Source organism: Nicotiana tabacum, chromosome 10 (assembly GCF_000715075.1).
Source record: "Nicotiana tabacum cultivar K326 chromosome 10, ASM71507v2, whole genome shotgun sequence".
In the NCBI taxonomy this organism is placed as follows: Eukaryota; Viridiplantae; Streptophyta; class Magnoliopsida; order Solanales; family Solanaceae; genus Nicotiana; species Nicotiana tabacum.
Window position 1 is genome coordinate 64,423,559 of NC_134089.1, and position 27,460 is coordinate 64,451,018.

At 40.6% G+C, this 27,460-nt stretch overlaps 1 protein-coding gene and 1 long non-coding RNA gene across 2 annotated transcripts; both read left to right on the top strand.

Annotated features, from left to right (window-relative positions):
* The first annotated feature begins 2,274 nt into the window (after nt 1-2,274).
* LOC142164665 (uncharacterized) lies at nt 2,275-7,116 on the top strand. Its single transcript, XR_012695534.1, has 2 exons — nt 2,275-2,919; nt 6,525-7,116. It is a non-coding gene; the product is annotated as an uncharacterized LOC142164665 (long non-coding RNA).
* A 15,796-nt stretch (nt 7,117-22,912) lies between these two features.
* On the top strand, nt 22,913-26,560 carry LOC142165141 (uncharacterized). Its single transcript, XM_075223761.1, has 4 exons — nt 22,913-23,125; nt 23,310-23,596; nt 23,677-23,809; nt 26,384-26,560. The coding sequence occupies exons 1-4, from the start codon at nt 22,913-22,915 to the stop codon at nt 26,558-26,560; spliced, it is 810 nt and encodes a 269-aa protein (XP_075079862.1).
* The last annotated feature ends 900 nt before the right edge of the window (nt 26,561-27,460 follow it).

The window sequence follows — 27,460 nt, forward strand, 5'->3', positions numbered from 1 at the left end:
GGGCATCACGTATTAACAACTATAGTACAAGAGATGGGAATTCCCAAGGCACACGGCTAAATCTAACAAAGCCGACCTACCCGGAGCCTGTATCAAGGTATCACGTTCAGCCGTTCCATCTCCATGCCTTTATAGTTAATGCACTTTGTATTATAACGGGATTCCCCTCCTATATAAAGGGGATCCCCATCACTTTGTAAGGTTCAACTGGTGTTGCTCCAACCATTCTACATAAGATCAATAACAACTCTCTCTCTCTCTCCTTTCTCTAACTTGCTCGCTCGAGGCTGCCTATTTCATTTATTGCTTTCATACTTGTTCCTCATTTATTGCTTGATATTGGCCATAAATAGCCTCCTTCAATTATATTCTAACTGTTATTCCCTTCCCGATTACCCCCAATAGCACGAGCTCGAGCCCAGGCATCGACCTTGAGGCCCCTCACCGGCCAGTTCGAGGCCAGAGTAACTGATCTCTGGGTTTGATTATAACTCTGTTTTAGCTCGCATTTTATCTCTTATCTTCATACGCCTAGCATAAACTGCTCTAATAACTAGCATAAAAACAGATCACGTATTTTTAGAGTCCCATTAACAAATTTAATTGTTATTACCATTTTCACGGTAAACAGTTTGGCGCCCACCATAAGGCTAAAAATAATAGTGATTATTTTCTTGCTGGTTTCATTGCACAATGCAAGTCATTTTTCACACTTTTTCTTGTCCAAAATCTTCGATTTCAGGACAAAATGTCTGGCTCAGTGAACAGAATGGGGAACCGGAACCTTGAAAACTGCAGAGAGAAGGACACGACTACTCCAGATGTCGGTACACCACCGAACTAAACCCGAGCGGAAGGGGAGGCTCTCCGACATGGCGTCCACATGATTATTGGAGGAACCGACGTTCCCCAAGGACCCATGTTCAAACGGACGAGAGCATCCATCATGGAAGAGGGACTGACCCGAAACCGTGTGCCAGAAGATACCCTCGTATTCAGTGAGGAGGACCTCGAGGCCATGATAGAGGCGCACAACGATGTACTAGTAATCTCATTTCTTTTAAACAATACCAGGATAAAGCGCGTGCTCGTAGACCCAGGCAGCTCGGCCAACATAATTAGATCAGAGGTTGTAGAACAGCTAGGGCTGCTCAATCGAGTCGCCCTCATCCCTCGAGTCCTTCACGGCTTCAACATGACCGGCGAAGTAACGAAAGGGGAGATCATCTTCCCGATCGACTCGTCCGGCGTAATCCAGAACACCGAGTTCCATGTCATTGACGACGACATGAGGTACAATGCATTACTCGGCAGGCCTTGGATACACAACATGAGGGCAGTACCGTCAACCTTACATCAGGTGATAAAGTTTCTCACTAGGGATGACATCACGACCATACATGGAGAACAACGGGCAACGAAAGAAATGTTCGCAGTCCACCATGAGGCGCCGATCCCCACATGCTCGATCTCGAACAAGTATAGAAACACACAGGCCCCCGAGGACGATGAGGAAGATTTCTTCGCTCCCCGAACCTTTGTCGCCCTCGAAGAATCGGGTGCAACTAAATTGACAGTCGAAGAGCTGGAGCAGACCGTTTTAATCGAGCACCTCCCGGATCGTAAGGTATACCTGGTAACAGGGTTGACCCCCGAACTCAGGACAAGGTTCATTCAATTTCTTAGTAGCTGTGAACACCTAATTTTTGCCCTACATGAAAATAACTCCTAAAAATAGACCAAAATAATTTTAATTAATTTTTAGGAGTTTCTCTTTATTAGTTGCATTTCATGCATTTTTAATATTTTATGATCATAAGAAAAATCATAAAAAATTGTCACGTTTTAATTTCATGCCATCTTAGGTTCAATTCGCATGTAGGAATTAAATTTATTAAGCAAAAAATCACAAAAATGATCATTTTTACATATTTAGATTTTAGCATTTATTAGCATTTTTCTTTAATTTTAAGTTAATTAGTTGTTTTAATGTTAAAAATAAATAAAGAATTTTAATTTCTACAAAAATAGATTAATTTAGGATTTTAATTGATTAAAAAAAAGAAAAAAGGAAAAAAAACAAAGAAAAGGAAATTAGGAAGAATATATCTTTGGTCTTTGTTTCTTCTAAAATTGGGCCAATTCCTAAAATGGCCTAAATTAATTTTAAATCCCAACCCAATTTCAAGACCAATACTCATTAATCCATTACCCCTTTTCTATTTTTATACCCTAATTCCTCACACAAAAGGAGACATAACACATTATCACAATATCATATACCCTCCCCTTCTCCAAAAAAAAAAAAAAAAAAGATCCAAAAACGGCGCGCCTTAAACGAACCCCTCTTTCTTCTTCTTCAACTCACCTCACAGGACCAGACCCCTCTCTTCCCTTCTTCTTCTGGTTCTTCATTTCTCAAAGATAGACATCTGAGACCTAAGAGAAAAAAGAAATCCTCAATCTAAAGAGCGCGTTTTGGATCAGCTCTAGAGAGAGCCATTCCCCAGCAAAAAGACAACTCACACATGGAAAATAAAAAATCAGGAAAAGGGAGCAAAAGAAAAGGAGAGACCTAGACTAACATAAAAATCAAAAAACTCTGCTCCTTCAAAAGCTTTCAGGCCTAAAACTTTCGAAAAAAGGGAATCGTAAGAGTATTTAGACTCTCCAAAATTGATGGTTGATTGTTGAATCCGTGAGAGCTCTAAAAATTTGGGTTGCAAAAAGCTTCGAAAATTCTGGAAAAAAAAGAGAAGAAGAAGAATCAGGATTTGCTGCTGTTGTTTCTTGCTTTCACTGACTGAGCTCCATCGCCAGTTTCAGATCTGTATTTGGTTTTGCTTAGCTGATTTTCCTTGCAAATTGGTTCAAGTCTCTGTGTCCTGCTTAAGTCAGTAACTACGTTCGATCAATCAAGTTAGTACTTTCCTGTAGAGTTTACTTCTAATTTGTCTTATTCCGCCATTTAGATTGAATTTCGTGAAAAACACAAAACTATTAATTCTCTGCTTGATTTGTCGAAACTCTTAATTTCAGTAAATGTCTATTTACTTCTGTAACTATAGCAGTGAAACACTCCAGATTTTTGTTAGTTTAATCTTTGTTGGACCATCTCGACTAGAATAGGTTTGATCTCAGTCCAAGTCTATGAAATAGATTTGATCTATAAATAGTAGTCATTCATGAAAATGAAATAGATTAATTGATAATTTTAATGTGTTTGCCTCAATCAAAGTGTATGAATTGGGTATCTAAGAGTAAAAGTTTTAAGTGACAGGCTTATAGAATTTTTTAATAATGACTTGATTCTGTCGACTTAAAATTGTAATCTCTTATTTGGTGACGGAATGCAAATGTTTCTGTGACATTGAAGTTTTGGTAATGACATGAGCAGCCATGTATATTTGGCATTGCATATGCTGGTTTGTATTCATTAATTTTACAATGCAAATGTTGTTTAATTGGAATTTAACAGCAGAACAAGTCCAAACTTATAAAACTTTAGTACTTTGGAACATACGGCTCATTTATGTGAAACTTTAGTCCAACTTCCATGGCTTTGGCTTTCACGCTTGAATAGAAACATAGGAGATGAACAACTTATGAACATCGTAGCTTGCTTTAGGCGCGATCAATAATAAATTATCGTGACCATGGGTACGGTTCCCGTGGCATGGTTACGATACGTGAATTTCAATTCGAGGGCGCATTTCATGTATTCCGATTTTAACAACTTCGAATAATAAAGCCCTTTGAAGTAATTTGAGGCGTGTCATGCCAAGCAAAATTTATAATCCATGGCCCTCATATAAGGTTGTATTGTGGTCCGGACCTGGTCCGGGACCGGCCCAGGACCGCGGGCCTAACGGGCCAAACAGACCGGTTCAACCGGGCCTGGGCTCTAGTGGTGCAAAAGCCCGTGGTGGGCCGGTTCAAGATAATTAGCCCGTGAGCCCGGGACCGTTAAGCCCGGGACCGGCAGGCGGGCCTGGGCCGGTTCAACCGGGCCTAACGGGCTCCAACAGCTAATTTTTTTTTAAAAAAGACCAACGGTCAGATTTTTAAAATCTAGCCGTTGGCCTTCAAAATTTATCAGTTGGCCACTTTAAAAAATAGTCATTTGGCCCCCAAACTTTGCTTTAACCCCAAACTTTTTATAATTACACTTTTTCCCAATTCTCAACTATAAATACCCCCCTATTCTTTCATTTTTACTCACAAATTCATCAATCTCTCTCAATCTCTCTGTAATTTTCTTATATAATTGCTTACTTTATTATTGCAATTTCGTGAAAAATTGTGAAGTTGGTGAATTGAAGTATTCAAGTCTTCAAGTCTTCAACGATATTCAATTTTCAAGAAGTTGTTCGTCAATTCGGTAATCTCGTTCCAACTCTTAAGTTTTAATATTATAGTTTTGTTAGTTTTATTTAGTACAATTATAATTAATATGACATTTTCTTTGAAAAATATTTTTGGTGGTAAGGGTAAGAGAAAATCTAAAATTGGTGAATCTAGTAGCCAAGCTACTACTCTTCCCCCGGCTCCCCGACCCAGACCTGTTACCCGTCCTCCTCCACTTATTATTCTTGATAGTGATAACCCTTGTTTTCAATTTTTCGATAGTCAAATTTGCCATGATGTTGCATCGGGTCAACAATTAAATGAAGAAGTTATGAATGCTCTTTATCCTAATGAAACTATCTTTGAAAATGATGATTTAGATGAAACGCAACCGGATTTAAATGATACACCTACTAGTCCTGTTAATAACCCAACTGATGCCCCGCCTGACCCTCCTGTAGTAACCCCTACTTTTAATAGACAACCTTCTAAACGACCCGAAACATCTCTTGTTTGGCATTTTTTTACTCAACTAAGAGAAAAAGATAAGGCTAAGTGTAACACTTGTGGGTCTCAACTAGTTCATAAATTTACTGGAGACCGTAGCGGTACGGACAGTTTAACTAGACACATATTGAAACACCCTAGAGATAAAACTAGATTTTTACAAATGAAAGTTGCGCAAGAGGGAACAAGTGTAGATAGTACGGTTAACCCTAGTACAAGTTCAAATCTAGTTCAACCGGGAATTAACACTGTTACCGGTGGCATTTTATATTATGATCCAAATAAAGATCGTGAAGAATTGACAAAATGGTTACTGTTATGTGTTTACCCTATAGTTTTCCTTCTAACCCTCATTTTGTTCATTATATTAGAAGAGTTTTTAATCCTACTTATAAAGGATGGCCTCGCGCAACCGTAAAGAGCGATATTTATAAATATAAACATGAATATGAACAATATTTGCGCTATTTATTTACTCATATAGATTGTCGCATTGCTATTACTACTGATATTGGTAGAAGTGGTAATGACTGTGATTATCTAACTGTTACAAGTCATTGGATAGATGAGAAGTGGATAATGCAAAAGCGCATTATTGCTTATAGAATAATTAATTCACGCCACACATGTAAGTTTATTGCTAACAAAGTTGCAGATATTTGTAGATATTTTTGCATTAGAGATAAAATTATGTCGGTTTCAATGGATAATGCTTCTAGTAACACTAATGCTATAGGCTTGCTTACAACTACACTAAATCCTGCATTTAGTAATATTTTTCATGTTAGATGTATTTGTCATATTTACCATTTAATCGTCGGTGCTGGTATGAAAGTTTTAAATGTAGAAATTGAAAAGGTTAAAATGACTCTTAATTGGTTTTTTTATTCAAACCGTAGAAGTAGACTTACAGACTATTTTAAAAAATGTGATGAATTTGGCCTTAGAGAAAGAAAAGTTCCTAAACCTTGTCCGACTAGATGGAATTACATGTATGAAAGTTTAGTTGTTGCATATGAATATAGGAACCCAATAAGCGCAACGTATAATGCTCGTGTAGGTGATGGTGATGATGATGATGATGAGCACCTTACAAATCAAGATTGGAGTAATGTTAAAATGCTTGTAGACTTTTTAGAACAATTTCATATTGCTACAAATGAATTATCTGGCCAATATTATCCTACTATTTCTAACTGTTTAGTTTATATTGCAGCACTTGTAGATTTATTTACTCAATTTTCAGAGGGTGGAGTAATTTATGAAGAAGCTATTAATTCTATGAAAGTTAAGTTTAAAAAATATTTTTCCCTATCCCCCCTATTTTTGGTGTTGCTGCATTGTTAAATCCTACAATGAAATTAGGAGGTCCTCACTTTTGGTATTCAAAAATTTATAACGCTTTATCACTTTCAGCTGAGGAATTTGCTACACTTGGAGATGCAAAAGCCCCAATTAAAATAAATGCTCAAACTATTTATAATGCTTATCAACTTGCCTTAGATCAAGCTAGACCAAATGTTCCAACTCCTACTTCGTCTAGTTCGCAAGCATCTAAAAGAACTGCGGGCCTAAAAGCCCTTAGTTCTTGGACGGAGTTCAGGGGTTCTCAAGGTGATAATTTTGGTGATAGTTCACAACTAAATAAGCTTCAAGTTTATTTGTCGCAGGGACTTGAATTAGAGAATCCCGACGGCTCCTTCGATGTTTTGGAATGGTGGAAGGACAAACAAAAACACTATCCGGTTCTTTCAAGGATGACTCGAGATATTTTAGGTGTTCAAGCTTCAACAGTGGCATCGGAGAGCGCATTCAGTCAAGCGAGGCTTCAAATCGGTGATCATAGAGCGTCTATGAGGGAGAGCTTGGAAAAATCAGTACTCTTCAGAGATTGGATCCGTTCGGAAAGAAGAAATTTTGGACTTGCAGAATCACAACCGGAAATAGATGAAGCTTATGAAGAAATGCTAGCGGAACTTGCGTAGGATGCTGCTTCGCCCAGAAGCGGTGATGAACAAGCTTCTTTTCCACCACCACCAACGAAAATTCCTCAATCTCTTGAAGGATTTATGAGATTTGTTAGAGATAATACATAGACTAACATGTAACTTGTATTTCGGCACATCTTCCTTAGTTTTTTTTCCTTTTAATGGTGGTATTAGTACCATGTTGTGCTCATTCCATTGGGGGGAGGAAGACTAAGAAAGATATTACCATTCTTTGTTAATGTCGTAATAGTAAAATATATAAGACATTCCCTTGAATATTTCTTTGCAATTTATTTTGTGTTTAAATTTGATATAGTATATATATTATATATCTAATACATATAAACTATATATATATATATATATATATATATATATACATACATACATACACACACACATATAAGGCAATGCTTGCACAGTTAGAACTGCTAGACACATGAGCTCAATAAGAGTATGTATCAGACCTAGACAAACCCCTTGCTTGGGTAAAAGGATAGATCCTTCCATACAGTCATTAAAACTATAATAAAATTTCCGTATATTTCTAATCTTTACTGGTCGCGCGGACTACCGCCAACCAGTAAGAAAGGACCAACTGATATTGCCTCCACTTCAGGAAGTAAAACAGTTGATCAAGCTATTCTTACTCATATTCAAAGACCTCCCGAGATTCAGGATTTTAAATTTAAATCTCTTAATGACTTAGCACAACTCCTCGATAAAAAGCTTTCTGGTTTGAATGCTAGACCAATTGATTTATCTAAAAATTTTGCTGATAGAATTGAGACCGTTTCTGATTATAAAACTGAGACATGGTCAGAGTTTAATAAACTCAAAGGTATAGTTAAACCCAATACTAGGTATGCTGACAAAACAAGGATGCAAATTTACTATTATCCCCGTCCTACTCCTCAAGATGTGTTGATTGAGGAACGCGATTGGAATCAGACTAATACGTCTTATAGCGGTTCCGAAATTTATGAATGGAATCTTGATGGTTTAACTGATAGACAATTAACCATTCTCGTACATAAAATGCTTATGTATTCCACTATCTGCAAAAGTGTTAAAAATACGGATAGAACTATTTGCAAAATGATTATTGCAGGCTTTACTGTCCAACTTCGTGGCTGGTGGGATAATTATTTATCTGTTAAAGAAAAGGCTTTCGTTATTAATGCTACAGCCGTAGACGAAGGTGTTGATAATATAGGTATGGCTCTAGTTAAGGGTAGAGAAGATGCGGTGTATACCCTTATCCTTACAATTTTAGAGCATTTCAATGGTAGATTTACCTCAAATCATGAGACCATCATAACCTTACTTAATGGGCTTAGATGTAAGACCCTTAGTGAATTTAGATGGTATAAAGATACTTTTATGAGTAGGGTTTGGAACTACCCGAGAATAAATATGAGCATTGGAAAGCTAAGTTTATAGTCGGCCTCCCTTCCTTATTTGCTGAAAGGGTAAGGAAAGTATTAAGGGGTAGTTACGGTGAAATTCAGTATGATAATTATACCTATGGTAAACTTATAGGAGTGTGTACACAAGAAGGATTAAACTTGTGTAATGAGCTAAAGCTTTCTAGACAGCTTAAGATTGATAAGCTTAAAGAGAAATCCCAATTAGGTGACTTTTGTACCCAGTTCGGTTTACCCGGAACCTCTACTCAAAGTAGGAAGAAGAAAAAAAATAGATATCATAGGTATTTGTACCTGGATAGCCCGTATAAGAAAAAGAGGTCTAGATATAGGTCTAAGGAAGAGCGTGATACTAGAAAAGCGCATCAGAAATCTACTCGATTTACGAAGAATAGATCAAAGAGAGATCTCGCTGATATTAAGTGTTATAAGTGTGGAAAGTTTGGTCATATTTCTCCAAATTATAAGCTTCAAAAGCTGAAAACCTTAGAACTCGATGATGAGTTACGCGATAAGGTTTATGGCTTGTTATACACTTCAAGATCAGAATCTGACTATTACTCTGAAACTGAACCTGAAGATGAAGTTGATTTAATTGATTTATCTGATAGTGATAAAAATGTTGATACTTCTTGCACTGCTTGCAAAGGTGATATTTGTACTTGTGATGATGACGAATTTTATAAATTGCAATCACAATTTCATGATTTAAATATGAAAACTATTACATCTGATAATGTAATAGTTTGGAATTTAAACAGCTATTATATATATAAGGCAATATATATATCTCTAATACATATAAACTATATATATATATAAGGCAATATATATTACATACATATATATAAGGTAATATATATTACATAAGGCAATATATAATTATATATACACATAATACACCCTTATATATACATACTATACATACTATATATACTATATATATTTATATAGCTATATATAAGCAATTTATACTAGTATATACATATATAGTTTACAAGAAAGTGCCTTAGATAAAAAAATTAAAAAAATAGTCCGGAACGAAAAAAGTCCATTAGGCCCGTTTAGGCCCGTGGGCCCGACCCATTTAGCCCGGGACCATGTGGGCTTAGGACCACTGTGGGCCGGTTCCACACATTGAGGCAATATATATTACATAAGGCAATATATAATTATATATACACATAATACACCCTTATATATACATACTATATATATTTGTATAGCTATATATAAGCAATTTATACTAGTATATACATATATAGTTTACAAGAAAATGCCTTAGATAAAAAAAAATAAAAAAATAGCCCGAAACGAAAAAAGCCCGTTAGGCCCGTTTAGGCCCGTGGACCCGACCCATTTAGCCCGGGACCATGTGGGCTTAGGACCGCCGTGGGCCGGTTCCACACAATGGGACCGTTTGGCCCGGGACCGCCTCAGCCCGGCCCGCATCAAGCCCAGGCCCGTTTGGCCCGGCCCGTTTAGGCCCGGGTCCAGACCACAATACAACATTACCCTCATAAGATTAGATTCAGGATCTAACACTTATAGAAAAAGGTTTGAGGTGTGCCATAAATAAATTAAATCATATATATATATATCTAATACATATATATATATATATATACATACATATATATAAGGCAATATATATTACATAAGGCAATATATAATTATATATACACATAATACACCCTTATATATACATACTATATATATTTGTATAGCTATATATAAGCAATTTATACTAGTATATACATATATAGTTTACAAGAAAATGCCTTAGATAAAAAAAAATAAAAAAATAGCCCGAAACGAAAAAAGCCCGTTAGGCCCGTTTAGGCCCGTGGACCCGACCCATTTAGCCCGGGACCATGTGGGCTTAGGACCGCCGTGGGCCGGTTCCACACAATGGGACCGTTTGGCCCGGGACCGCCTCAGCCCGGCCCGCATCAAGCCCAGGCCCGTTTGGCCCGGCCCGTTTAGGCCCGGGTCCAGACCACAATACAACATTACCCTCATAAGATTAGATTCAGGATCTAACACTTATAGAAAAAGGTTTGAGGTGTGCCATAAATAAATTAAATCATCCATGACCCTCACAAATGTTTCTATTGAAAATTGAATCTTCGTAGTTGCTTTAGGTGCATTATTTAAATAATTCATCATGGCTACAGGTACGGTTCCCGTGACGTAGTTGTGATTTTTTAATTACTAAAATCCAGGTGTACATTTCATGTGACCCAATTTCAATTTTTTCAACAATGTTAAATAGAACGTGTCGCGAACCGCGGGTGCATTTCATGTAGCGTGGTTTAAGACATGTTTTAAATAACATTGAATCTTCCTAAAAGCGATTTAAAATAACTAAAAGCGTTTACAAAAGCTAAAAATGTACAATAGGTCAAAACATGTAGTTAATCAGATAATAGACCATTTTTAACAGTTTAAGCGACCGTGCTAGAACCACGGAACCCGGAAATACCTAACACCTTCTCCTGGCTTAACAAAATTCCTTATCTAGAATTTCTGGTTCGCAGACTTTTAAATAAAGTCGATTTCCTCGAATTGGGATTTTAAAATAAACCGGTGACTTGGGACACCAAAATAATTATCCCAAGTGGCAACTTTGTAATAAATAAATAATCTCATTTCGAATAATGTCACTTTAATTGAAAAAACTCCCTTATATCCCCTTTCACGTGGTAAAAAAATAGGTGTGACAGTAACAATATCGACTGTTTTGCCTGGTCCCATCAAGATATGACGGGAATCCCGCCGGAAATAACCTCCCACAGGCTGAGCATCGATCCCGAATTTAAGCCCATGAAGCAGAAGAGAAGACCACAGTCCGAGGTAAAACATGCCTTCATCAAAGAAGAGGTAACAAAACTTCTTAAAATCGGATCCATTAGAGAGGTAAAGTACCCCGAATGGCTAGCCAACGTAGTAGTAGTGCCCAAAAAGGGAAACAAGCTAAGAATGTGCGTAGATTATAAAGACTTGAATAAAGCGTGCCACTAAGATTCCTTCCCATTGCCTAATATCGACCGTCTAATCGATGCTACGGCTGGCCACAAGACCATCACCTTTCTCGATGCCTACTCGGGGTATAATCAAATCCAGATGAACCCCGAGGATAGGGAAAAAACCTTGTTCATCACAAAGTATGGTACATACTGCTAGAACGTAATGCCCTTCGAGCTAAAAAATGCAGGGATAACATACCAATGCCTAGTTAATAAAATGTTCGAGCATCAAGTAGGTAAATCAATGGAGGTATATATTGATGATATGCTAGTCAAGTCCCTGCGCGCAGAGGACCATTTGACCCATTTGCAGGAAACTTTTGACATCCTCAGAAGCTACAACATGAAGCTCAATCCCGAGAAGTGTACCTTCGGAGTGGGTTCGGGCATATTCCTGGGCTTCATGGTTTCAAACAGGGGGATCGAGATCAATCCCGACAAAATAAAGGCCATCGAAGAAATCACGATGGTGAAACAATGTAAAGGCCGTCCAACGGCTAACAGGGCGGATAGCGGCCCTGGGCAGATTCATATCAAGGTCATTAGACAAAAGCCATCATTTATTCTCTCTACTCAAAAGAAAGAGTAACTTCGAATGGACTCCAGAATGCCAACAAGACCTAGAAGAACTGAAATGATACCTGACTAGCCCACCTTTGCTGCACACGCCCAAGGAGGATGAAGCGCTATACCTGTACTTGGCCGTGTCTGAAATAGCGGTAAGCGGCATACTAGTTCGAGAGGAGTAAGGTACACAATTTCCTATTTATTATGTAAGCCGAACCCTGGGGGACGCCGAAACCCGGTATCCCCATCGAAAAATTGGCTCTCGCGCTGATAAGCGCCTCACGTAAGCTGAAGCCCTATTTTCAATGTCATCGTATTTGTGTTCTGTCGACGTACCCCCCTCTAGAGCATACTGCATAAACCCGAGCTATCAGGCCGATTGGCCAAATGGGCCATCGAACTCGGAGGGTATGCTATCGAATATCAACCTCGAACGGCCATCAAGTTCCAAATTTTGGCGGACTTCGTGGCCGATTTCTCACCATCCCTCGTACCCGAGGTAGAGATAGAACTTTTATTAAAATCAGGCCTGTCCTCCGGGGTATGGACCCTGTTCACAGACGGCGCCACAAACATAAGAGGGTCCGGGCTCGGTATAGTCCTAAAGCCACCCGTTGGCAGCGTAATCAGAAAATCCATAAAAACCACAAAACTGACTAATAATGAAGCCGAGTACGAGGCTATGATTGCAGGTTTAAAATTGGCCAAAAGCCTGGAAGCCGAGACCGTCGAGGCGAAATGCGATTCGCTCCTCGTAGTAAACCAGGTGAATGAGAGCTACGAAGTTCGAGAGGACAGGATGCAGAGGTACTTGGACAAAATCCAAATCGTATTACGTCGCTTCAAAGAATGGACCTTAGTCCATGTACCTCGAGAGAAGAACAGCGAGGCCGATGCCCTCGCAAATCTGGGATCTTCTGCTGAAGAAGAGGACCTACTCCCCAGAGCTGTTGTCCAGTTGTTTAAATCAGTGGTCGAGGAAGGTCACGGGGAGATTAACTCCGCCAGTCTAACATGGGATTGGAGAAATAAGTATATTGATTATTTAAAAGATAGGAAGCTTCCCGCAGATCCAAAAGAATCGAGGGCCCTGCAAACCAAAGCAGCCCGGTTTTCGCTCGACGAAAATGGGACTCTGTACAGGACAACTTTCGACGCCCCCCTGGCGGTATGCTTAGGGCCAGGTGACATAGATTACGTACTCCGAGAGATCCACGAGGGTATCTGTAGGAATTATTCCGGTGCCGACTCCTTGGTCCGGAAGATGATTAGAGCGGGTTACTATTGGGACAACATGGAAAAAGACATCAGAGAATTTGTCAGAAAATGCGACAAATGCCAGAGATTCGCTCCTATGATCCACCAACCCGGCGAGCAACTACATTCTGTTTTATCACCATGGCTATTCATGAAATGGGGGATGGACATCGTCGGCCCTTTGCCGACGGTGCCAGGTAAGGCTAGATTCATTCTATTTATGACTGACTACTTTTCGACATGGGTGGAAGCACAGGCCTTCGAAAAAATAAGAGAAAAGGAAGTCATCAATTTCATATGGGATCACATCATATGCCGATTCGAAATCCCGTCCGAAATAACATGCGACAACGGAAGGCAATTCATCGGGGGCAAGGTAACACAGTTCCTTGAAGACAACAAAATCAAGAGAATCCTGTCGACGCCTTACCATCCATGTGCAAACGGCCACGTCAAATCCATGAATAAAACCATCACTCAGAACCTAAAGAAGAAACTGGAGAACGCCAAGGGAAAATGGAGAGAAACGCTGCCCGAGGTGCTGTAGGCATATCAAACAACTCCAAAGTCAAGCACCGGGGAAACACCTTTCACTCTAGTGTACGACAAGTCTTTGATACCAGTGGAAGTCGGGGAGCCGAGCGCCAGATTTTAGCATGCTAATGAGGGCTCGAACATCGAGGCCATGACAACGGCCCTCGAACTACTTGATGAAAAGTGAGAAGCCTCGCTGATCTGGATGGCCGCCCAGAAACAGAGAATCGAAAGATACTATAACAGGAGAACAAATCTCCGATATTTCGGGATCGGAGACTTAGTCCTAAGGAAGGTCACTCTCAACACCCAAAACCTTAATGAAGGGAAGTTGGGCCAGAACTGGGAAGGACCGTACCGTGTCCTCGGAATAGTCGGCAAGGGATCCTATAAACTTGGAACCATGGAGGGCGAACAGCTTCCGAGCAACTGGAATATATCAATGTCTAAATGGTATTACTGCTAGAACACCCGATCAGAATATTCCGCAAAAATCCTCGAGCAAGCGTTGCACTCTTTTCCTTCGATCGAGTTTTTATCCCGAAATGGGTTTTTGCCGGCAAGGTTTTTAATAAGGCAACGTCCACACGCTACTTGAGGAGGACCCGACAGCCTGTAGGGCTTCTTTTGCAATCAACCCCGAATGTTAGAGGGCACCCCCCCTTTGAGAGTCCATCCGCTCGGAAGAGCCGGGGAACGACATACTAAGTTCCAATAGCAAATAATGTACCGGGCCATACGGTCAAAAAAGCCGTGTCCGCACAAGCCGGGATCACGGCAACAAAACAACATGTAATTATGTCAAACAAAGCAAAGAATACCTTTTCCCAAAGTGTCTCGTACTCCAAAGAAAGTTCAACATTTTCACAGCAAGGATTTCCCCGCCGAGAACGGTCCGAAATACTCGGAGACTGGCGTTAATAACTCGGCACCCACATGACCCGAGGGTCGGAATCTCCAAAAATATAAGCCCTCAATGAGGCAACTCCGAGCTCACGAGTGACAACCCCCGAGCCTAAGCAAACTTGATGACTCGGAGACTGTCACCAATCGTCATTTGTTAAAAAACTCGGGGTCGTAAGACCCCAAGTAGGCAGACTCGGTCACAAGCGAAAACTCGCATCGAGTATCAACAACTACTACTGTAAGACCTCAACAAGCATGAAAATACTGTAAGACCTCAATAGGCATGAAATTTTTGTAAGACCTTACTACATGCATAAACTCAATCCCGAAGTTTAGGCTTATATGTCGCATTTGTAAGACTCCCGAAAGGGCATACCCTCGATATAGACGCCTAAACTACCATACTCGGGATCAAAACCAAACACAAATGACTACGGTCAATAGGGTTGCACCAGCCAAATTAACGCGACTCGGGGACGCCCGATCGTCGCTACAAAATCATAGGCCATTACTTTGAATCTACTTTGAAAAGAACCGGTTAAAACAGGCTGCCCTTGACAGGCAAACGAGCTTCGACCATGTCATCTCCAAATCATAAGGCTTCGAGCTACTCAGCCTACGAGTTAAACCTTCCGAGGTGCTCGAATATCGCCGCTAACGACTTGAAATCGAGGTTCTTCCCGAACCGATGACGAGTAAGGCAAAATTATCTCAAAAAAGTCCTTAACAAGAGGAAAACAAAGCCTACATATTCCCAAGGGCAAAAGTGTCAGAGCCATTGTCGCCAGCCAAACGAGCCTCAGGGCTACACACTAAAAGGTCGCAACGACCAAAAGCGTAAGAGCCACTGTCGCCATCTCAAAAATTTGAAAACTTGAGGGTCAAAGTGAGCTCGAGTCGTAACCCGATTCGGAGACTAGATCCAAAATAGTTAACTATACATGCCTAAAGGCATAGCGTAAGAGCCATCGTCGCCAGCTTCGCGAGCCTCAGGGCCACATACATAAAAGGTCGCTTCGACCCAAGGCATAAAGAGCCGTTATCGCCAGCCCACGAAAACACAAAAGCTTGAGGGTCGAATGGGATCGAGTCGGAGCCCGAATCGGAGACTAAACCCAAAATAGTTGAGCAAAGTATAAGAGCACTAACGCCAGTTTACATTAAAGGTCGTGTCGACCGGGTGCGTAAAAGCTCCCGAGCTTGCCTAACGAGCCCAGGGCCATACCACGAATCTAAAAACAGGAACACCCGGCCGAATTCCGGACAAAAAATGGGAGTGGAAGAAACAAAGCTGCAAGGTTCACTTTATACATATGCCGGTATAAAAATGCTATATACAAACAGGAAAATCGACAGGAAAATCAACAGAATCCTGTTCTACTGCCAAGCCTACATCCTCAATGGCTCCCTCCCCGTACGAGGATACATGCGCCTCGTCCTCGGCTTTGATCCGAGACAATGCCGCCACCAGTTCGGAATGGAGATCCTTGTACTTGTCACTATCCTCCTTTGTATCCCGGAGCTGACGCTCGATTAAGGTTACCTTCCCCTGGAGGGTGTCCCTCTCAGAAGTCATTTCGTTTAATTACTGACTAAGCTCGGAAATTTCAGCATCTCTGGCCCAAAGCTCCCCTCTCAACAGGGCGTTATCCTTCTCAAACTGCACAAATCAAGTCCGAGAGGTTAAAAGCAGTGGAATCTCACAAGGATTCAAATAATAGTAAAACGAGGGGTGAGTAACCTGCTCGGTAAAATAGGCTTTCTCACGCTCATGGCGGTTCACCTCATCTTGATACTGGGTGAAAGCTTGGTTATAAAGCACTTTAGCCTGAAGTCACGTAAGAAGACAAGTTAGAAAAACGAAGACTAGAGCAGCCCAAAGCGGCGGACAAGGTTAGCAAAAATTAGCCGCTCGCAAAGTCTGCCCATCTCACTGAAAATGAATGAAGCATCAACCTCGGGACCTCCCTCGAGAACGGTCGACGACCTCTCGAGTGCATCTCCTCCTTTGACTAGTGCCCCTGCTTCAGAAGGCTCTTCACACGGGGTGTCTTGCACTCCATGCGATGGTAGGATCACTCCTTGAGGAGAATCAACAACTATCAAACTGTTAACAGGATCAGTCAAAGTCTTTGTCCCTTGTTCACCCTGGACCCCGGAGCCGAGCCCCTCCGAACTACCCACCAAAGGCACCTCAACTCTGGAAGAATTCTGGCCACTAGCCGATTCGGGGGTAGTACTCGATACTCCATCCGTTGCCTCCCCACCGCGAAGATAAGGCACAACGGCATTAGTCTCCGGTTCGAAAGCCTCCATCCCCACGGCCCGACGATCGGCCAAGTCTATATGCTCCTTGGAGGCCGTTGGGAAGTTGATTTCCCCCTCACCTTCAGCCCGAGGATTTTCCGCCGTCTTCAAGGTCGGAGCTGCTAGGTCAGCTTTGGGTCCCTCCGTCTTAACCCTCTTGAACTCCGGAGGCTCGACTGGCCTTCTCTTCCTCTCACCAGGCACTAGGGCGTCCTTTTTGGCGAGTGGTGCCCCCTTTGTCAAAGGGACTTCCCCCAGACCTAGAAAATGCAAAATTTAAACACAAAGAACGGAGAATGCTACTGATAGCAATTTGCGTCAAAGTACGCGGATGCAACAAGGATCGAAGCTTACCGTAGTCTTTGGCTTCCCATCGGGCTCGGGATAAATTCCTCCACACTCGTTCGGCGTATGGGAAAATTGAGTATAAGCGGCCGACCCAACCCTGGAGGTGCGAAACCGCACCAGGGTAGATTGCTAGGGCTAAAAAGGCAAGAAAAATGGAGTTAGATTCTTGAAGAAATATTGCAAAGGAGAAGCAAAAGAAGACCCGACAACGCATTTACTTACATCCAGCACTCTACTTCTTAGGGAACGACATCTTTTCTACCGAAATCAGGTTAGAAGTCCTCACTCGATCGAACCGGCTTATCCATCCTTCATTCCCGGGCTCCTTAGCGCAGGCAAAAAGGGACCTCGAGGCTCGACAACGAAGCTTGATTAAACCCCCTCGAAGGAGACGGGACATCCAGATCAGGTGGTTGAGGGTGAAGGAAATCTCCTTTATCATGTTAGAATAATGCCTGATCATATAAACAATGCGCCAGAACGAAGGATGAATTTGGCCAGGGTCACCTGATAACGTTGTCAGAAGTCGAGAATCACGGGGTCAATCGGGGGCGAGAATGGCCCCACTGGCCCCAAGGTAAATGGATAGGTGTATACACTCAGAAAGCCAACTTTATGAGCCGTAATATCTTCCTCCCGAGCAGGAATCTCTGCAAGCACGGTATCCCCCAGCAATAATCAGCCCTCACTCTCCCGATGTCTGTTATCGAGTTGATATACCGAGTTACAGGCTCGCGACGCTCTGGCTTTGAGGAAGGTCTCTCAACCTTGAAATCGGAGGTCATCGCAAAGGATCCTGGGACGCATTCCTCAGCATGAGGAGGTGTAGCCGCCTCGCCTTGAGAGAGAAGCAAAGAGGATGAGCCCGCAACCTCCTGGAAAGTAGAAGTGGAAATTTTTGCCATCCTTAGAAAATTCTGAAGGAAGAAAAAGAGTTGCGTTCCTGAAAGAGAACAAGAGCAAAGGAAGAACGAATCTTATCGGGGGTTTGGGCATGCAATGGGGTATAAAAAGAAAGAAGGGGAGTATTTATAAAAGCACCGTGTGCACATGGAAGAAAGCCAAAAGGCAGCCAACTGTCGCAGTCAATGCGAAAACCTGTAGGAGCAGCATGCGTGTTGCATCTTGGCACCTCGTCGCCATCGCCGATTGCAAAAACAGTGAAGGAAGAAGAAATTCAGGGTCGTTTCTTATCGTTTCTTACCACTCTCACTCTAAGAAACGCGGAGACTATCTTTATGCGGTAAAACCAGGGGCCCGATTTCCCCGTCATTAGGTCGCCTCGTGGCCATGCTCCTCGAGGCTCGAAGCCAAGGTCGAGACCTACCCTCGGGAGTCGTCGGGTATCGACCTCGAGGGGCATCGCGTATTAATAGCTATAGTACAAGAAAGGGGAATTCCCAAGGCACACGACTAAATCTGAGAAAGCCGACCTACCCGGAGCCTGTATCAAGGTGTCATGTCCAGCCGTCTTATCTCCATGACTTTATAATTAAGGCATTTTGTACTATTACAGGTAGGGGAGTTCATTGTTCGATTTGGATCGATTTTTCCCTAAAAAGAAACCAAACCAAGTAAGTCGGTTTTTCAAATATTAGAACCAAACCAAACCAATTAAGTCGGGTTTTTTTTCGATTCGGTTTATGTCGGTTTTTTGGTTTTTTCGGTTATTTGTCGGTTTTTCTTAAATATAAGACATACACTACCAAACACACATTTCGGCGACCACATTTTCAACGTAACACTATCAAATCAATTGCCCTTTGAGAAATCTATTATTTACCAAGATATATTGATGATAATTGAATTAAGCAGTGATGAATAATTTAAGGACTCAATTAAAAATATATTTTTTTAATAGGAAATAGATTCTTACACTTAACAAAAGAAAACTACCAATTAAACTAGAATGTAAAGGTAAAGAACTGTACTAAAAGTGCAAACGATTAATATTTACTATAATTTTTAAAACTTTGTATAAAAGTATACATATATATAGGTGTAATAATAAATTTAAAATAGCTACTCATATATTCGGTTTGGTTCGTTTTTTTTTTAATTAAAACCAAAATCAAACTAAATTTGATCGGTTTTTAAATTTCAAAACCAAAACCAAACCAAACCAAAAAGTATCGGTTTTTTTGGTCGGTTTGGTTTGGTTTTCGGTTTGGTTCGGGTTTTCGAATTTTTTTGAACACCCCTAATAACATGATTCCCCTCCTACATAGAGGGGATCCCCATCACTTTGTAAGGTTCAACTGTTGTTGCTCCAATCATTCTACATAAGATCAATAACAACTCTCTCTCTCCTCTCTCTAACTTGCTCGCTCGAGGCTGCCTCTTTCATTTATTGCTTTCATACTTGTTCCTCATTTATCGCTTGATATTGGCCATAAAGAGCATCTTTCAATTATATTCTAACTGTTATTTCCTTCCTGGTTACCCCCGATAGCTCGAGCTTGATCCCAGGATCGACCTCGAGGCCCCTCACCGGCCAGTTCGAGGCCAGAGTAACTGATCTCTCGGTTTGATTATAACTCTGTTTTAGCTCGCATTTCATCTCTGATCTTCATACGCCTAGCATCAACTGCTCTAACAACTAGCATAAAAATAGATCACGTATTTTTAGAGTCTCATTAACAAATTTAATTATTATTACCATTTTTACGGTAAACAGCTTCTGCGACGAAGCTTCCGCAGAAGCGATCGCACCAACAACAGACTTTCTTCAGCATTCATTAAGTCCAAAAATATGATCCGTTAACCATCCGAAATCCACCCGAGGCCCTTGGGACCTTAACCAAATACACCAACATGTCCCAAATCATGATACGAACATAATCGAGTCCTCAAACCACATCAAATAATGTCAAAATTACGAATCGCAGCTCGAATCAAATTAGGAGTTTCCAAATCTTCCAACTTCTATAATTTGCACCAAAACATATTAATTCAATTCGGAATTACCCCAAAATTTTCATGCAGGTCATAAATGACATCATGAAGCTATTCAAATTTTTGGAATCAAAATTCGAGCCCGATATCAATCAATTCAACCTTCGGTCAAACTTATAAATATTTCAAAACTCTAACTTTTCCCAATTTTCGCCAAAATGTGCCGAATTGTCCTACAGAATTCCAAATCCAAATTCGGACGCCTAAGTCCGAAATCACTGTACGAAGCTGTTGAAATCATAAAAATTCCATTCCGGAGTTGTTTGCTCAAAAATCAAACTCCGGTCAACTCGTTTCACTTAAGCTTCAAAAATAAGAACTGTTCTTCAATTTAATCCCGAATCATCCGAAAATCAAACTCGACCACACACGCAAGTCATAATACATATTACGAATCTGTTCAGGACCTTAAGCCATTGAATGGTGTGCTAATTCTTAAAACAACAAGTTAGGTTGTTACAAGTCCCCATATTCTTGGGATGACCTCTCTTAGACACCGCTGATGTTGTGATCAAAGTTTGTGAAGGAAAAATAATCCTCCGGTTTGATAATGTGGAAGCAACTTTAATGTATACAGGGTAATTCAACTATCAAGTCATTATGAGGATCTGGCTATGATATCTGTGATTGAAAAGGAAGAAGAAAAAAAATGATATGGGTGCATATCTGAATGACTCTCTAGAGAAAGAACTTATGTTGTTTGACAATATTGACTTGGATGACGAGGTGGAAGAGATGGTGCATCATCTAGATGCATGTGCTTATATCAAAGGACTTATTGATTTCGAGCCTCTAGATATACCAATTGGCCACCCCCAAGTCTTCTATCGAAGAAGCTCCTAAATTGGAACTCAAGCCCCTATCCTCCCATCTTCATTATGCATATTTATGTGTTGATAAAACTTTACTTGTTGTTGTATCATTTGACTTATCTGTTTTGTACGAAGAAAAGCTACTTCGCGATTGGATGGACTATGACTGACATTCTTGGTATTAGCCCATCATTTTCTATGCATAAAATTCTCATGGAGGAGGGGCACATACTGAGTGTAGAAGATCAACGCCGCTTGAATCCAGTCATGAAGGAAGTGGTGAGAAAAGAAGTCATAAAGTGGCTCAATGCAGGTATTATCTTTCCCATATCTGATAGCAAGTGGGTAAGTCCAGTCCAGTGTGTACCTAAAAAGGGTGGAATGACGGTGGTCATAAATGATAATAATGAATTAATCCCAACTAGTACTATCACCAGTTGGAGAATTTGCATTGACTACCAGAAACTGAATAATATCTATTAGAAAAGATCACTTCCCCCTTCCCTTTATTGATCAAACGCTAGATAGGTTGCCCGGACAAGACTGCTATTATTTCCTTGATGGATATTCTGGCTATAACCAGATCCCAATCGCACTAGAGGACCAAGAGAAGACTATCTTCACTTTCCTTATGGCACCTATGCTTTTAAGCGAGTGCCGTTTGTATTGTGTAATGTACCTATGACTTTTTAAAAGTGCATGATGGAAATCTTCAGTGGTATAGTAGAAAAATTTGTTGAAGTGTTTATGGACGATTTTTCGGTCTTTGGACCATCTTTTGATGAATGCTTAACGAATTTGAGTAAAGTACTTGCTAGGTGTGAAGAGACAAATTTGGTGCTGAAGTGGGAGAATTGTCATTTTATGGTACGGGAAGGAATTGTACTCGGGCACAAGGTGTCCAAAGATGGGTTGGAGGTGGATAAGGCAAAAGTGGATGCAATTGAAAAACTGCCACCTCCAATCTCTGTCATAGGAGTCAGAAGCTTTTTGGGACATGCATATTTCTATCGTAGATTCATTAAAGATTTCTCTAAGATTTCTGCTTCCTTTTGGAGGTTGCTCGAGAAGGATACGCCTTTCAAGTTTGATGAACACTGCTTGAATGCATATGAGGAGTTGAAAAAGAGATTGGTGACTGCACCAATTATCATCTCCCCAAACTGGGGAAACTCTTTTGAATTGATGTGTGATGCCAGTGACACGACAATTGGGGCCGTATTGGGCCAGAGGAAAGATAAAGTGTTCCATTCAATTTACTATGCTAGCAAAACTCTAAATCCAGCTCAAATACATTACACTGTCATAGAAAAAGAGTTCTAGCGGTAGTATTGGCATTTGACAAATTCAGGGCCTACTTGGTGGGAACTAAAGTCATCATCTACACAGATCATGCAGTCATCATGTATTTGTTTGAGAAAAATGATGCTAAGCCTAGACTAGTTCGTTGAGTTCTTCTATTGTAGGAATTGTACGTGGAAATCAAAGATCGAAGAGGGATAGAAAATTAGGTGGCGGACCATTTATCGTGCTTGGAAACTCGCACACATGTTGAGAAAGGGGGCGAAATTCAGGAAAGCTTTCCTGATGAGCAATTGCTAGCCATCACAGCTAGCACAACCCCATGGTATGCTGACTATGTGAACTTTATTGTAAGTGGGGTGACTCCGTCAGAGTTATCTCCAGATGGAATGAGGAAATCATGCATGATGTGAGGCTTTATCTATGGATGAACCGTTTTTGTTTAAGTAGTGTGCAGATCAGCTGGTGCGCCGATGTGTTCTTGAGGAGGAGATGGAGTCAATTTTACATGATTGCCGTGCATCACATATGAGGGTCACCATGGTGGAGACAAAACGGCTGCAAAGGTGTCACAGTCAGGATTCTATTGGCCTAAGCTATTCAAGGATGCACATACTTTTGTGAAGATGTGTGATAGGTGCCAAAGGACGGGTGCAATTTCGAGAAGGCATGAGTTCCCATTGAAGGGAATACTTGAGGTTGAAATCTTCGATATTTGGGGAATAGACTTCATGGGACCGTTTCCAGCATCAAATGGTCATCAGTACATCTTGGTCATAGTTGACTATGTGTCAAAGTGGATTGAGGCTGTGGCTTTGCCTACGAATGATGCTAAAGTGGTAGTGAGCTTTTTGAAGAAAAATATTTTCACCATATTCGGGACTCCATGTGCTTTGATAAGTGATTGAGGTACTCACTTTTGTAACAAATTGTTGGCAACCTCTTAACTAAGTATGGGGTGAGGCAAAAGGTCAGAACTTTTTATCATCCGCAAACAAATGGTCAAGTGGAGGTCTTAAATAGGGGGTGAAGCAAATTTTGGAGAAGATAGTGAGCGCAAGTAGGAAGGATTGGGCTAGCAAGATAGATGACGCTTTGTGGGCATATCTCACGGCATACAAAACTCCAATTAGCGCTTCACTATACAAGTTAGTATATGGAAAGGCTTGTGACTTGCCTATTGAGCTTGAGCACAAGGCATATTGGGCAATCAAGAAGCTCAAATTTGATATGGATCTAGCTAGGAAAAAATGGATGTTGCAGCTGAATGAGCTCGAAGAGTTTCGACTGCACGCATATGAGAATGCGAAGTTATACAAAGAAAAAACAAAAAACATATTTTGCATCGTGATTTCGAAACCGGTCAATCCATTCTCTTGTTCAATTCAAGGTTGAAGCTCTTTCCTGAGAAGCTCAAATCTAGATGGTCAGGTGCATTTGAAATAGTGCGGGTTACAAAGCATGGAGCCATTGAGCTAAAGGATCCTGAGAGAAATGGCATATTTCTAGTCAATGGTCAGAGAGTAAAACATTGTTGGGGTGGTGGCGTTCATCGGCACAAAACTTCGATAGGTTTGGTGGATGCTTGAGGGAACTTGTTGCGTCGTGCCGCGATATTAAATCAGGCGCTTGTTGGGAGGCAACCCAATTTTTAATGCTTTCGTAGCTTAGTTCTTTTTTTTAGTCAGAGTAGACTAGATTTTTATTTTCTTTGTAGTCATAGAAATCATAGGTAGGAATTATATATATATATATATATATATATATATATATATATATATATATATATATATATATATATATATATATATATATATATATATATATATATATATATATATATATATATATATATATATATATATATATATATATATATATATATATATATATATATATATATATATATATATATATATATATATATATATCTAGGGCCCAAGCCAGCGCCTCACACTGCTTGGGGCGGACAAAATAGAAAGTTTGGAACCCCTAGCGTGGAGCGTTGTGCTGGGGGTCAAGTAAGTCCTATTTTTTTTAATTTTCTTTTCGTTCTAAATTTTTTAGTTACACTATCTAAACTATTAACCCGACCCACACCCATTTACACTCACTATCTAACTCAGAACCCATACTCATTCCCCATCTAATTACAAGAACCTAAAATTTAATCCCCCTTTCTCTCTCCCCGCTCGTTCTTTCCTTTCTTTTTCTCTCCCCGCTTCTTGCTTCTCTCTCTCTCTCAATTTCTCCATTGTTCCTTGCTTGATTTCATCTGAAACTCAAAGGTATGTTCTTTTTCTTCCCTCTTTTCTTGTATTTTGTAATTTCTTAGTGTGTAATATGACCCCCCCGATCCCAAATGACCCCCACTCCTCAAATTCACCCTAAGTTTCTTTTAGACTTTATGTGTTATGATGGGTGGCCTCTATGTGCAAATTGGTTGTTGAAATTGGTTGTGATGTTGTCTATGAAGTAGTAAACTATAATTCCCTCTACTTTGATCAAATTTGGGAGGGTCACCTTGTTCCACCATTGTTGAAAAAAGAGAATCATACTTGATGATCACCATGTGTTTGATATAATTCTTGAAAGAATCCATTGTACACAGGTGAAGTCTGATAGCTGAGTGTCGTCGTATATGATGTTTGGCTAAGTGTGGGGTGTTTGGGGGTGATTTTACATAATCCGAAGCTCGTGTTCCATGTTCACAATACCATAATCACACTAGCTACACCTTGTATCATGTGTAATGTATCTTGTAGCCTATTGTTAGAAGTATTTAGTGTATTATACTAGTGGTAGTAATTTGGACCCAAGTATTGCTTGCTTGAACTACGGCTAAGTCATGGCCCTATTTGATTACTTGAATTGTGTGGCATGGAGAAGTATTGAGTACCCATCGCCTTGTGGTGCAATATTTGTCTACTTTGAACTACTATTAAGAGTAGATTATGTAGAGCCTTCGGTTTTAAGTGTGGGGTCATCTTTGACTCTCACGATGACCTTGGGCGAATTTGTAGATTCATTTTCACATTCATGTTTAGCGTGTGTAGGTTGTTATGGCTCGTGACAGTGCTATTAAGGGAAAATGAGTGGTAAAGTCTTCTACTACTGCTCCCCCTCCCAAGAATGCAAGCAGGGGGAAGGTTCATCCCGGCAAGCTAAAGGGAAGCAGGTTGCTAGCGGGTTGAAGAAGGCACCATTGGGACCAAGGCCTCATTTGGATCTAGTTTGTGAGGATACCATCTAGTGGCATAATAACTTTTTGCTTTATGGGCGGTATGTCTCTAAAATGGGAATTAATGTGAAGACTCTGGAAAAGAACTTCCCAAATGTGCTTGCTCGGTTAAGAGAAATGAAGATGGATAAGCTCATAGAGTGCCCAACCAATGCATATTTGAGCATCGTATAAGAACTTTATTCAAATTGGAAGGGGGACTTGTTCAAGTCATGGGTACGTGACAAGGAGGTGCCAATGGATAGGCGTTCCTTATGCGAATTTTTGGGAGTTGATAACCCTAACCTACAGAGGCTACAAAATTTTGTCAAATGCCCGAGCTACCAGGCGATATGTCACACTCTTTTTGGCATCGATTCTAATGCAAAGTGGACACGAACTAAGGGGGATTCCATCTTGAGATGATCCACGTCGACTTTAGCAAGACTGCCGAGGTGTGGAAAAACTTTGTGCAGGCTAGACTGATGTTGGTTGAGCACGACAGTGAATAATATTTCTTTTGATGACTTAGCGACCCATCAGTGTGGGTTAGATCATGCTAGAGGAGATGGCCCACACCCGCTTTGGGCGAAAAATCAAAAGATTCTTCTTTGTCAACCTCTTGACACAGTACATGCTTTTCCATGAGGTACCGTAGTACCCAGGATATGATGAGGTGGTGGAGGCACCAAAGTGATTGGTGGACATTATGTCCTTGTTGGAGTTTACGTCAAAGCTAAGCCAGGCTGCGGGGAATGAGAGGGACGAAAACATTAATGGGTATCTCTATAGCTCCCTAAATGTGATAATGAGCAGGCTAGGTATGACGGATGAGGAGAGTATGCATTTACACAATGATCTATCCAATTCTTAAAAGGAGATGTTGGGGATTGCGCCTGGCTGTTCCATTCACCCGTCTGAGGATAATAACACCCACAAAGGATCTGATGATAAGGATGAGGTTGGTGATGAAGTCATGGGGACCATGGCTATGGTTCTCCTGGGAGCAAATGATGATGATGAGCCCGGAGCTGCGGTTAATGGGCATTCTTAGGAGGAGGAATCCAACTAGCAAGGAGTTCTTCTTTCCACCTTACTATGTTTTGAATTTTTATATGCATCGGGGACTATGCATTATCTAAGTGTGGGGTGGGGGGACTATTTCCTGAATTGTAATTGTATAAAACTATTTTTTAGCTTAGTTTAGAACTCACATAGTCTAATTAGTTAGTAGTAGTTGTGAATAAAAAAATTAGAAAAAGCTCGTACTTTCCCCGACGATGGATCTTTTGGACAGTTTTTTTGAGGAATTAAGGTCCGATTAAAAATACCAAAAAGATTTTTTATTTTGTTTTGTTAAGATAGTTAGGTAGTATCCCTTGGTTTTTATTTGGGCGTCGGTTCTTTTCCAAGGGTGTATCTTAAACCGGGTTTTTTCTAAGGAGTAGGATAGGAAGAAAACTGAGTTGCTCTAGAAACCTATGATATGTTTGGTGTTGGCACATTAGGCTATGACATGCGCTCTGTCTTCCTGCTATATTTGATTTGAAATGTGATGCCTAAGTAATATAAATAGCCTACTTTGTGACACTTTTTCTTAGTTGTTCGACTTGTATGTCACCTAGTGCATTATTGCTTAAAAATTCTCAACTATCTGTGCTTGCTTGACTTGAGAGTTGAACAGAACCGTCTTCATTAATTCATCTGCAATGTGTGTGTAAGGAATCGTGGTATTCTATGTAGTCTATAACTTGCTTCGTGTGTTAATCAAAGCGAAATCATTAAGTTGTGCTAGTATATGAGATGTCATAGGCGTTTATTGATTGATCATAGATGTGCTTGTCACTCACAAATACAAGTTTTTTGTTGCCAGCCCCTTTGAGCCTATGGACCTTTTTTTTGGCACCCACACTACTAGCTGTATCCCTACTTTGTTCTTAATTTGAGCTTGTTG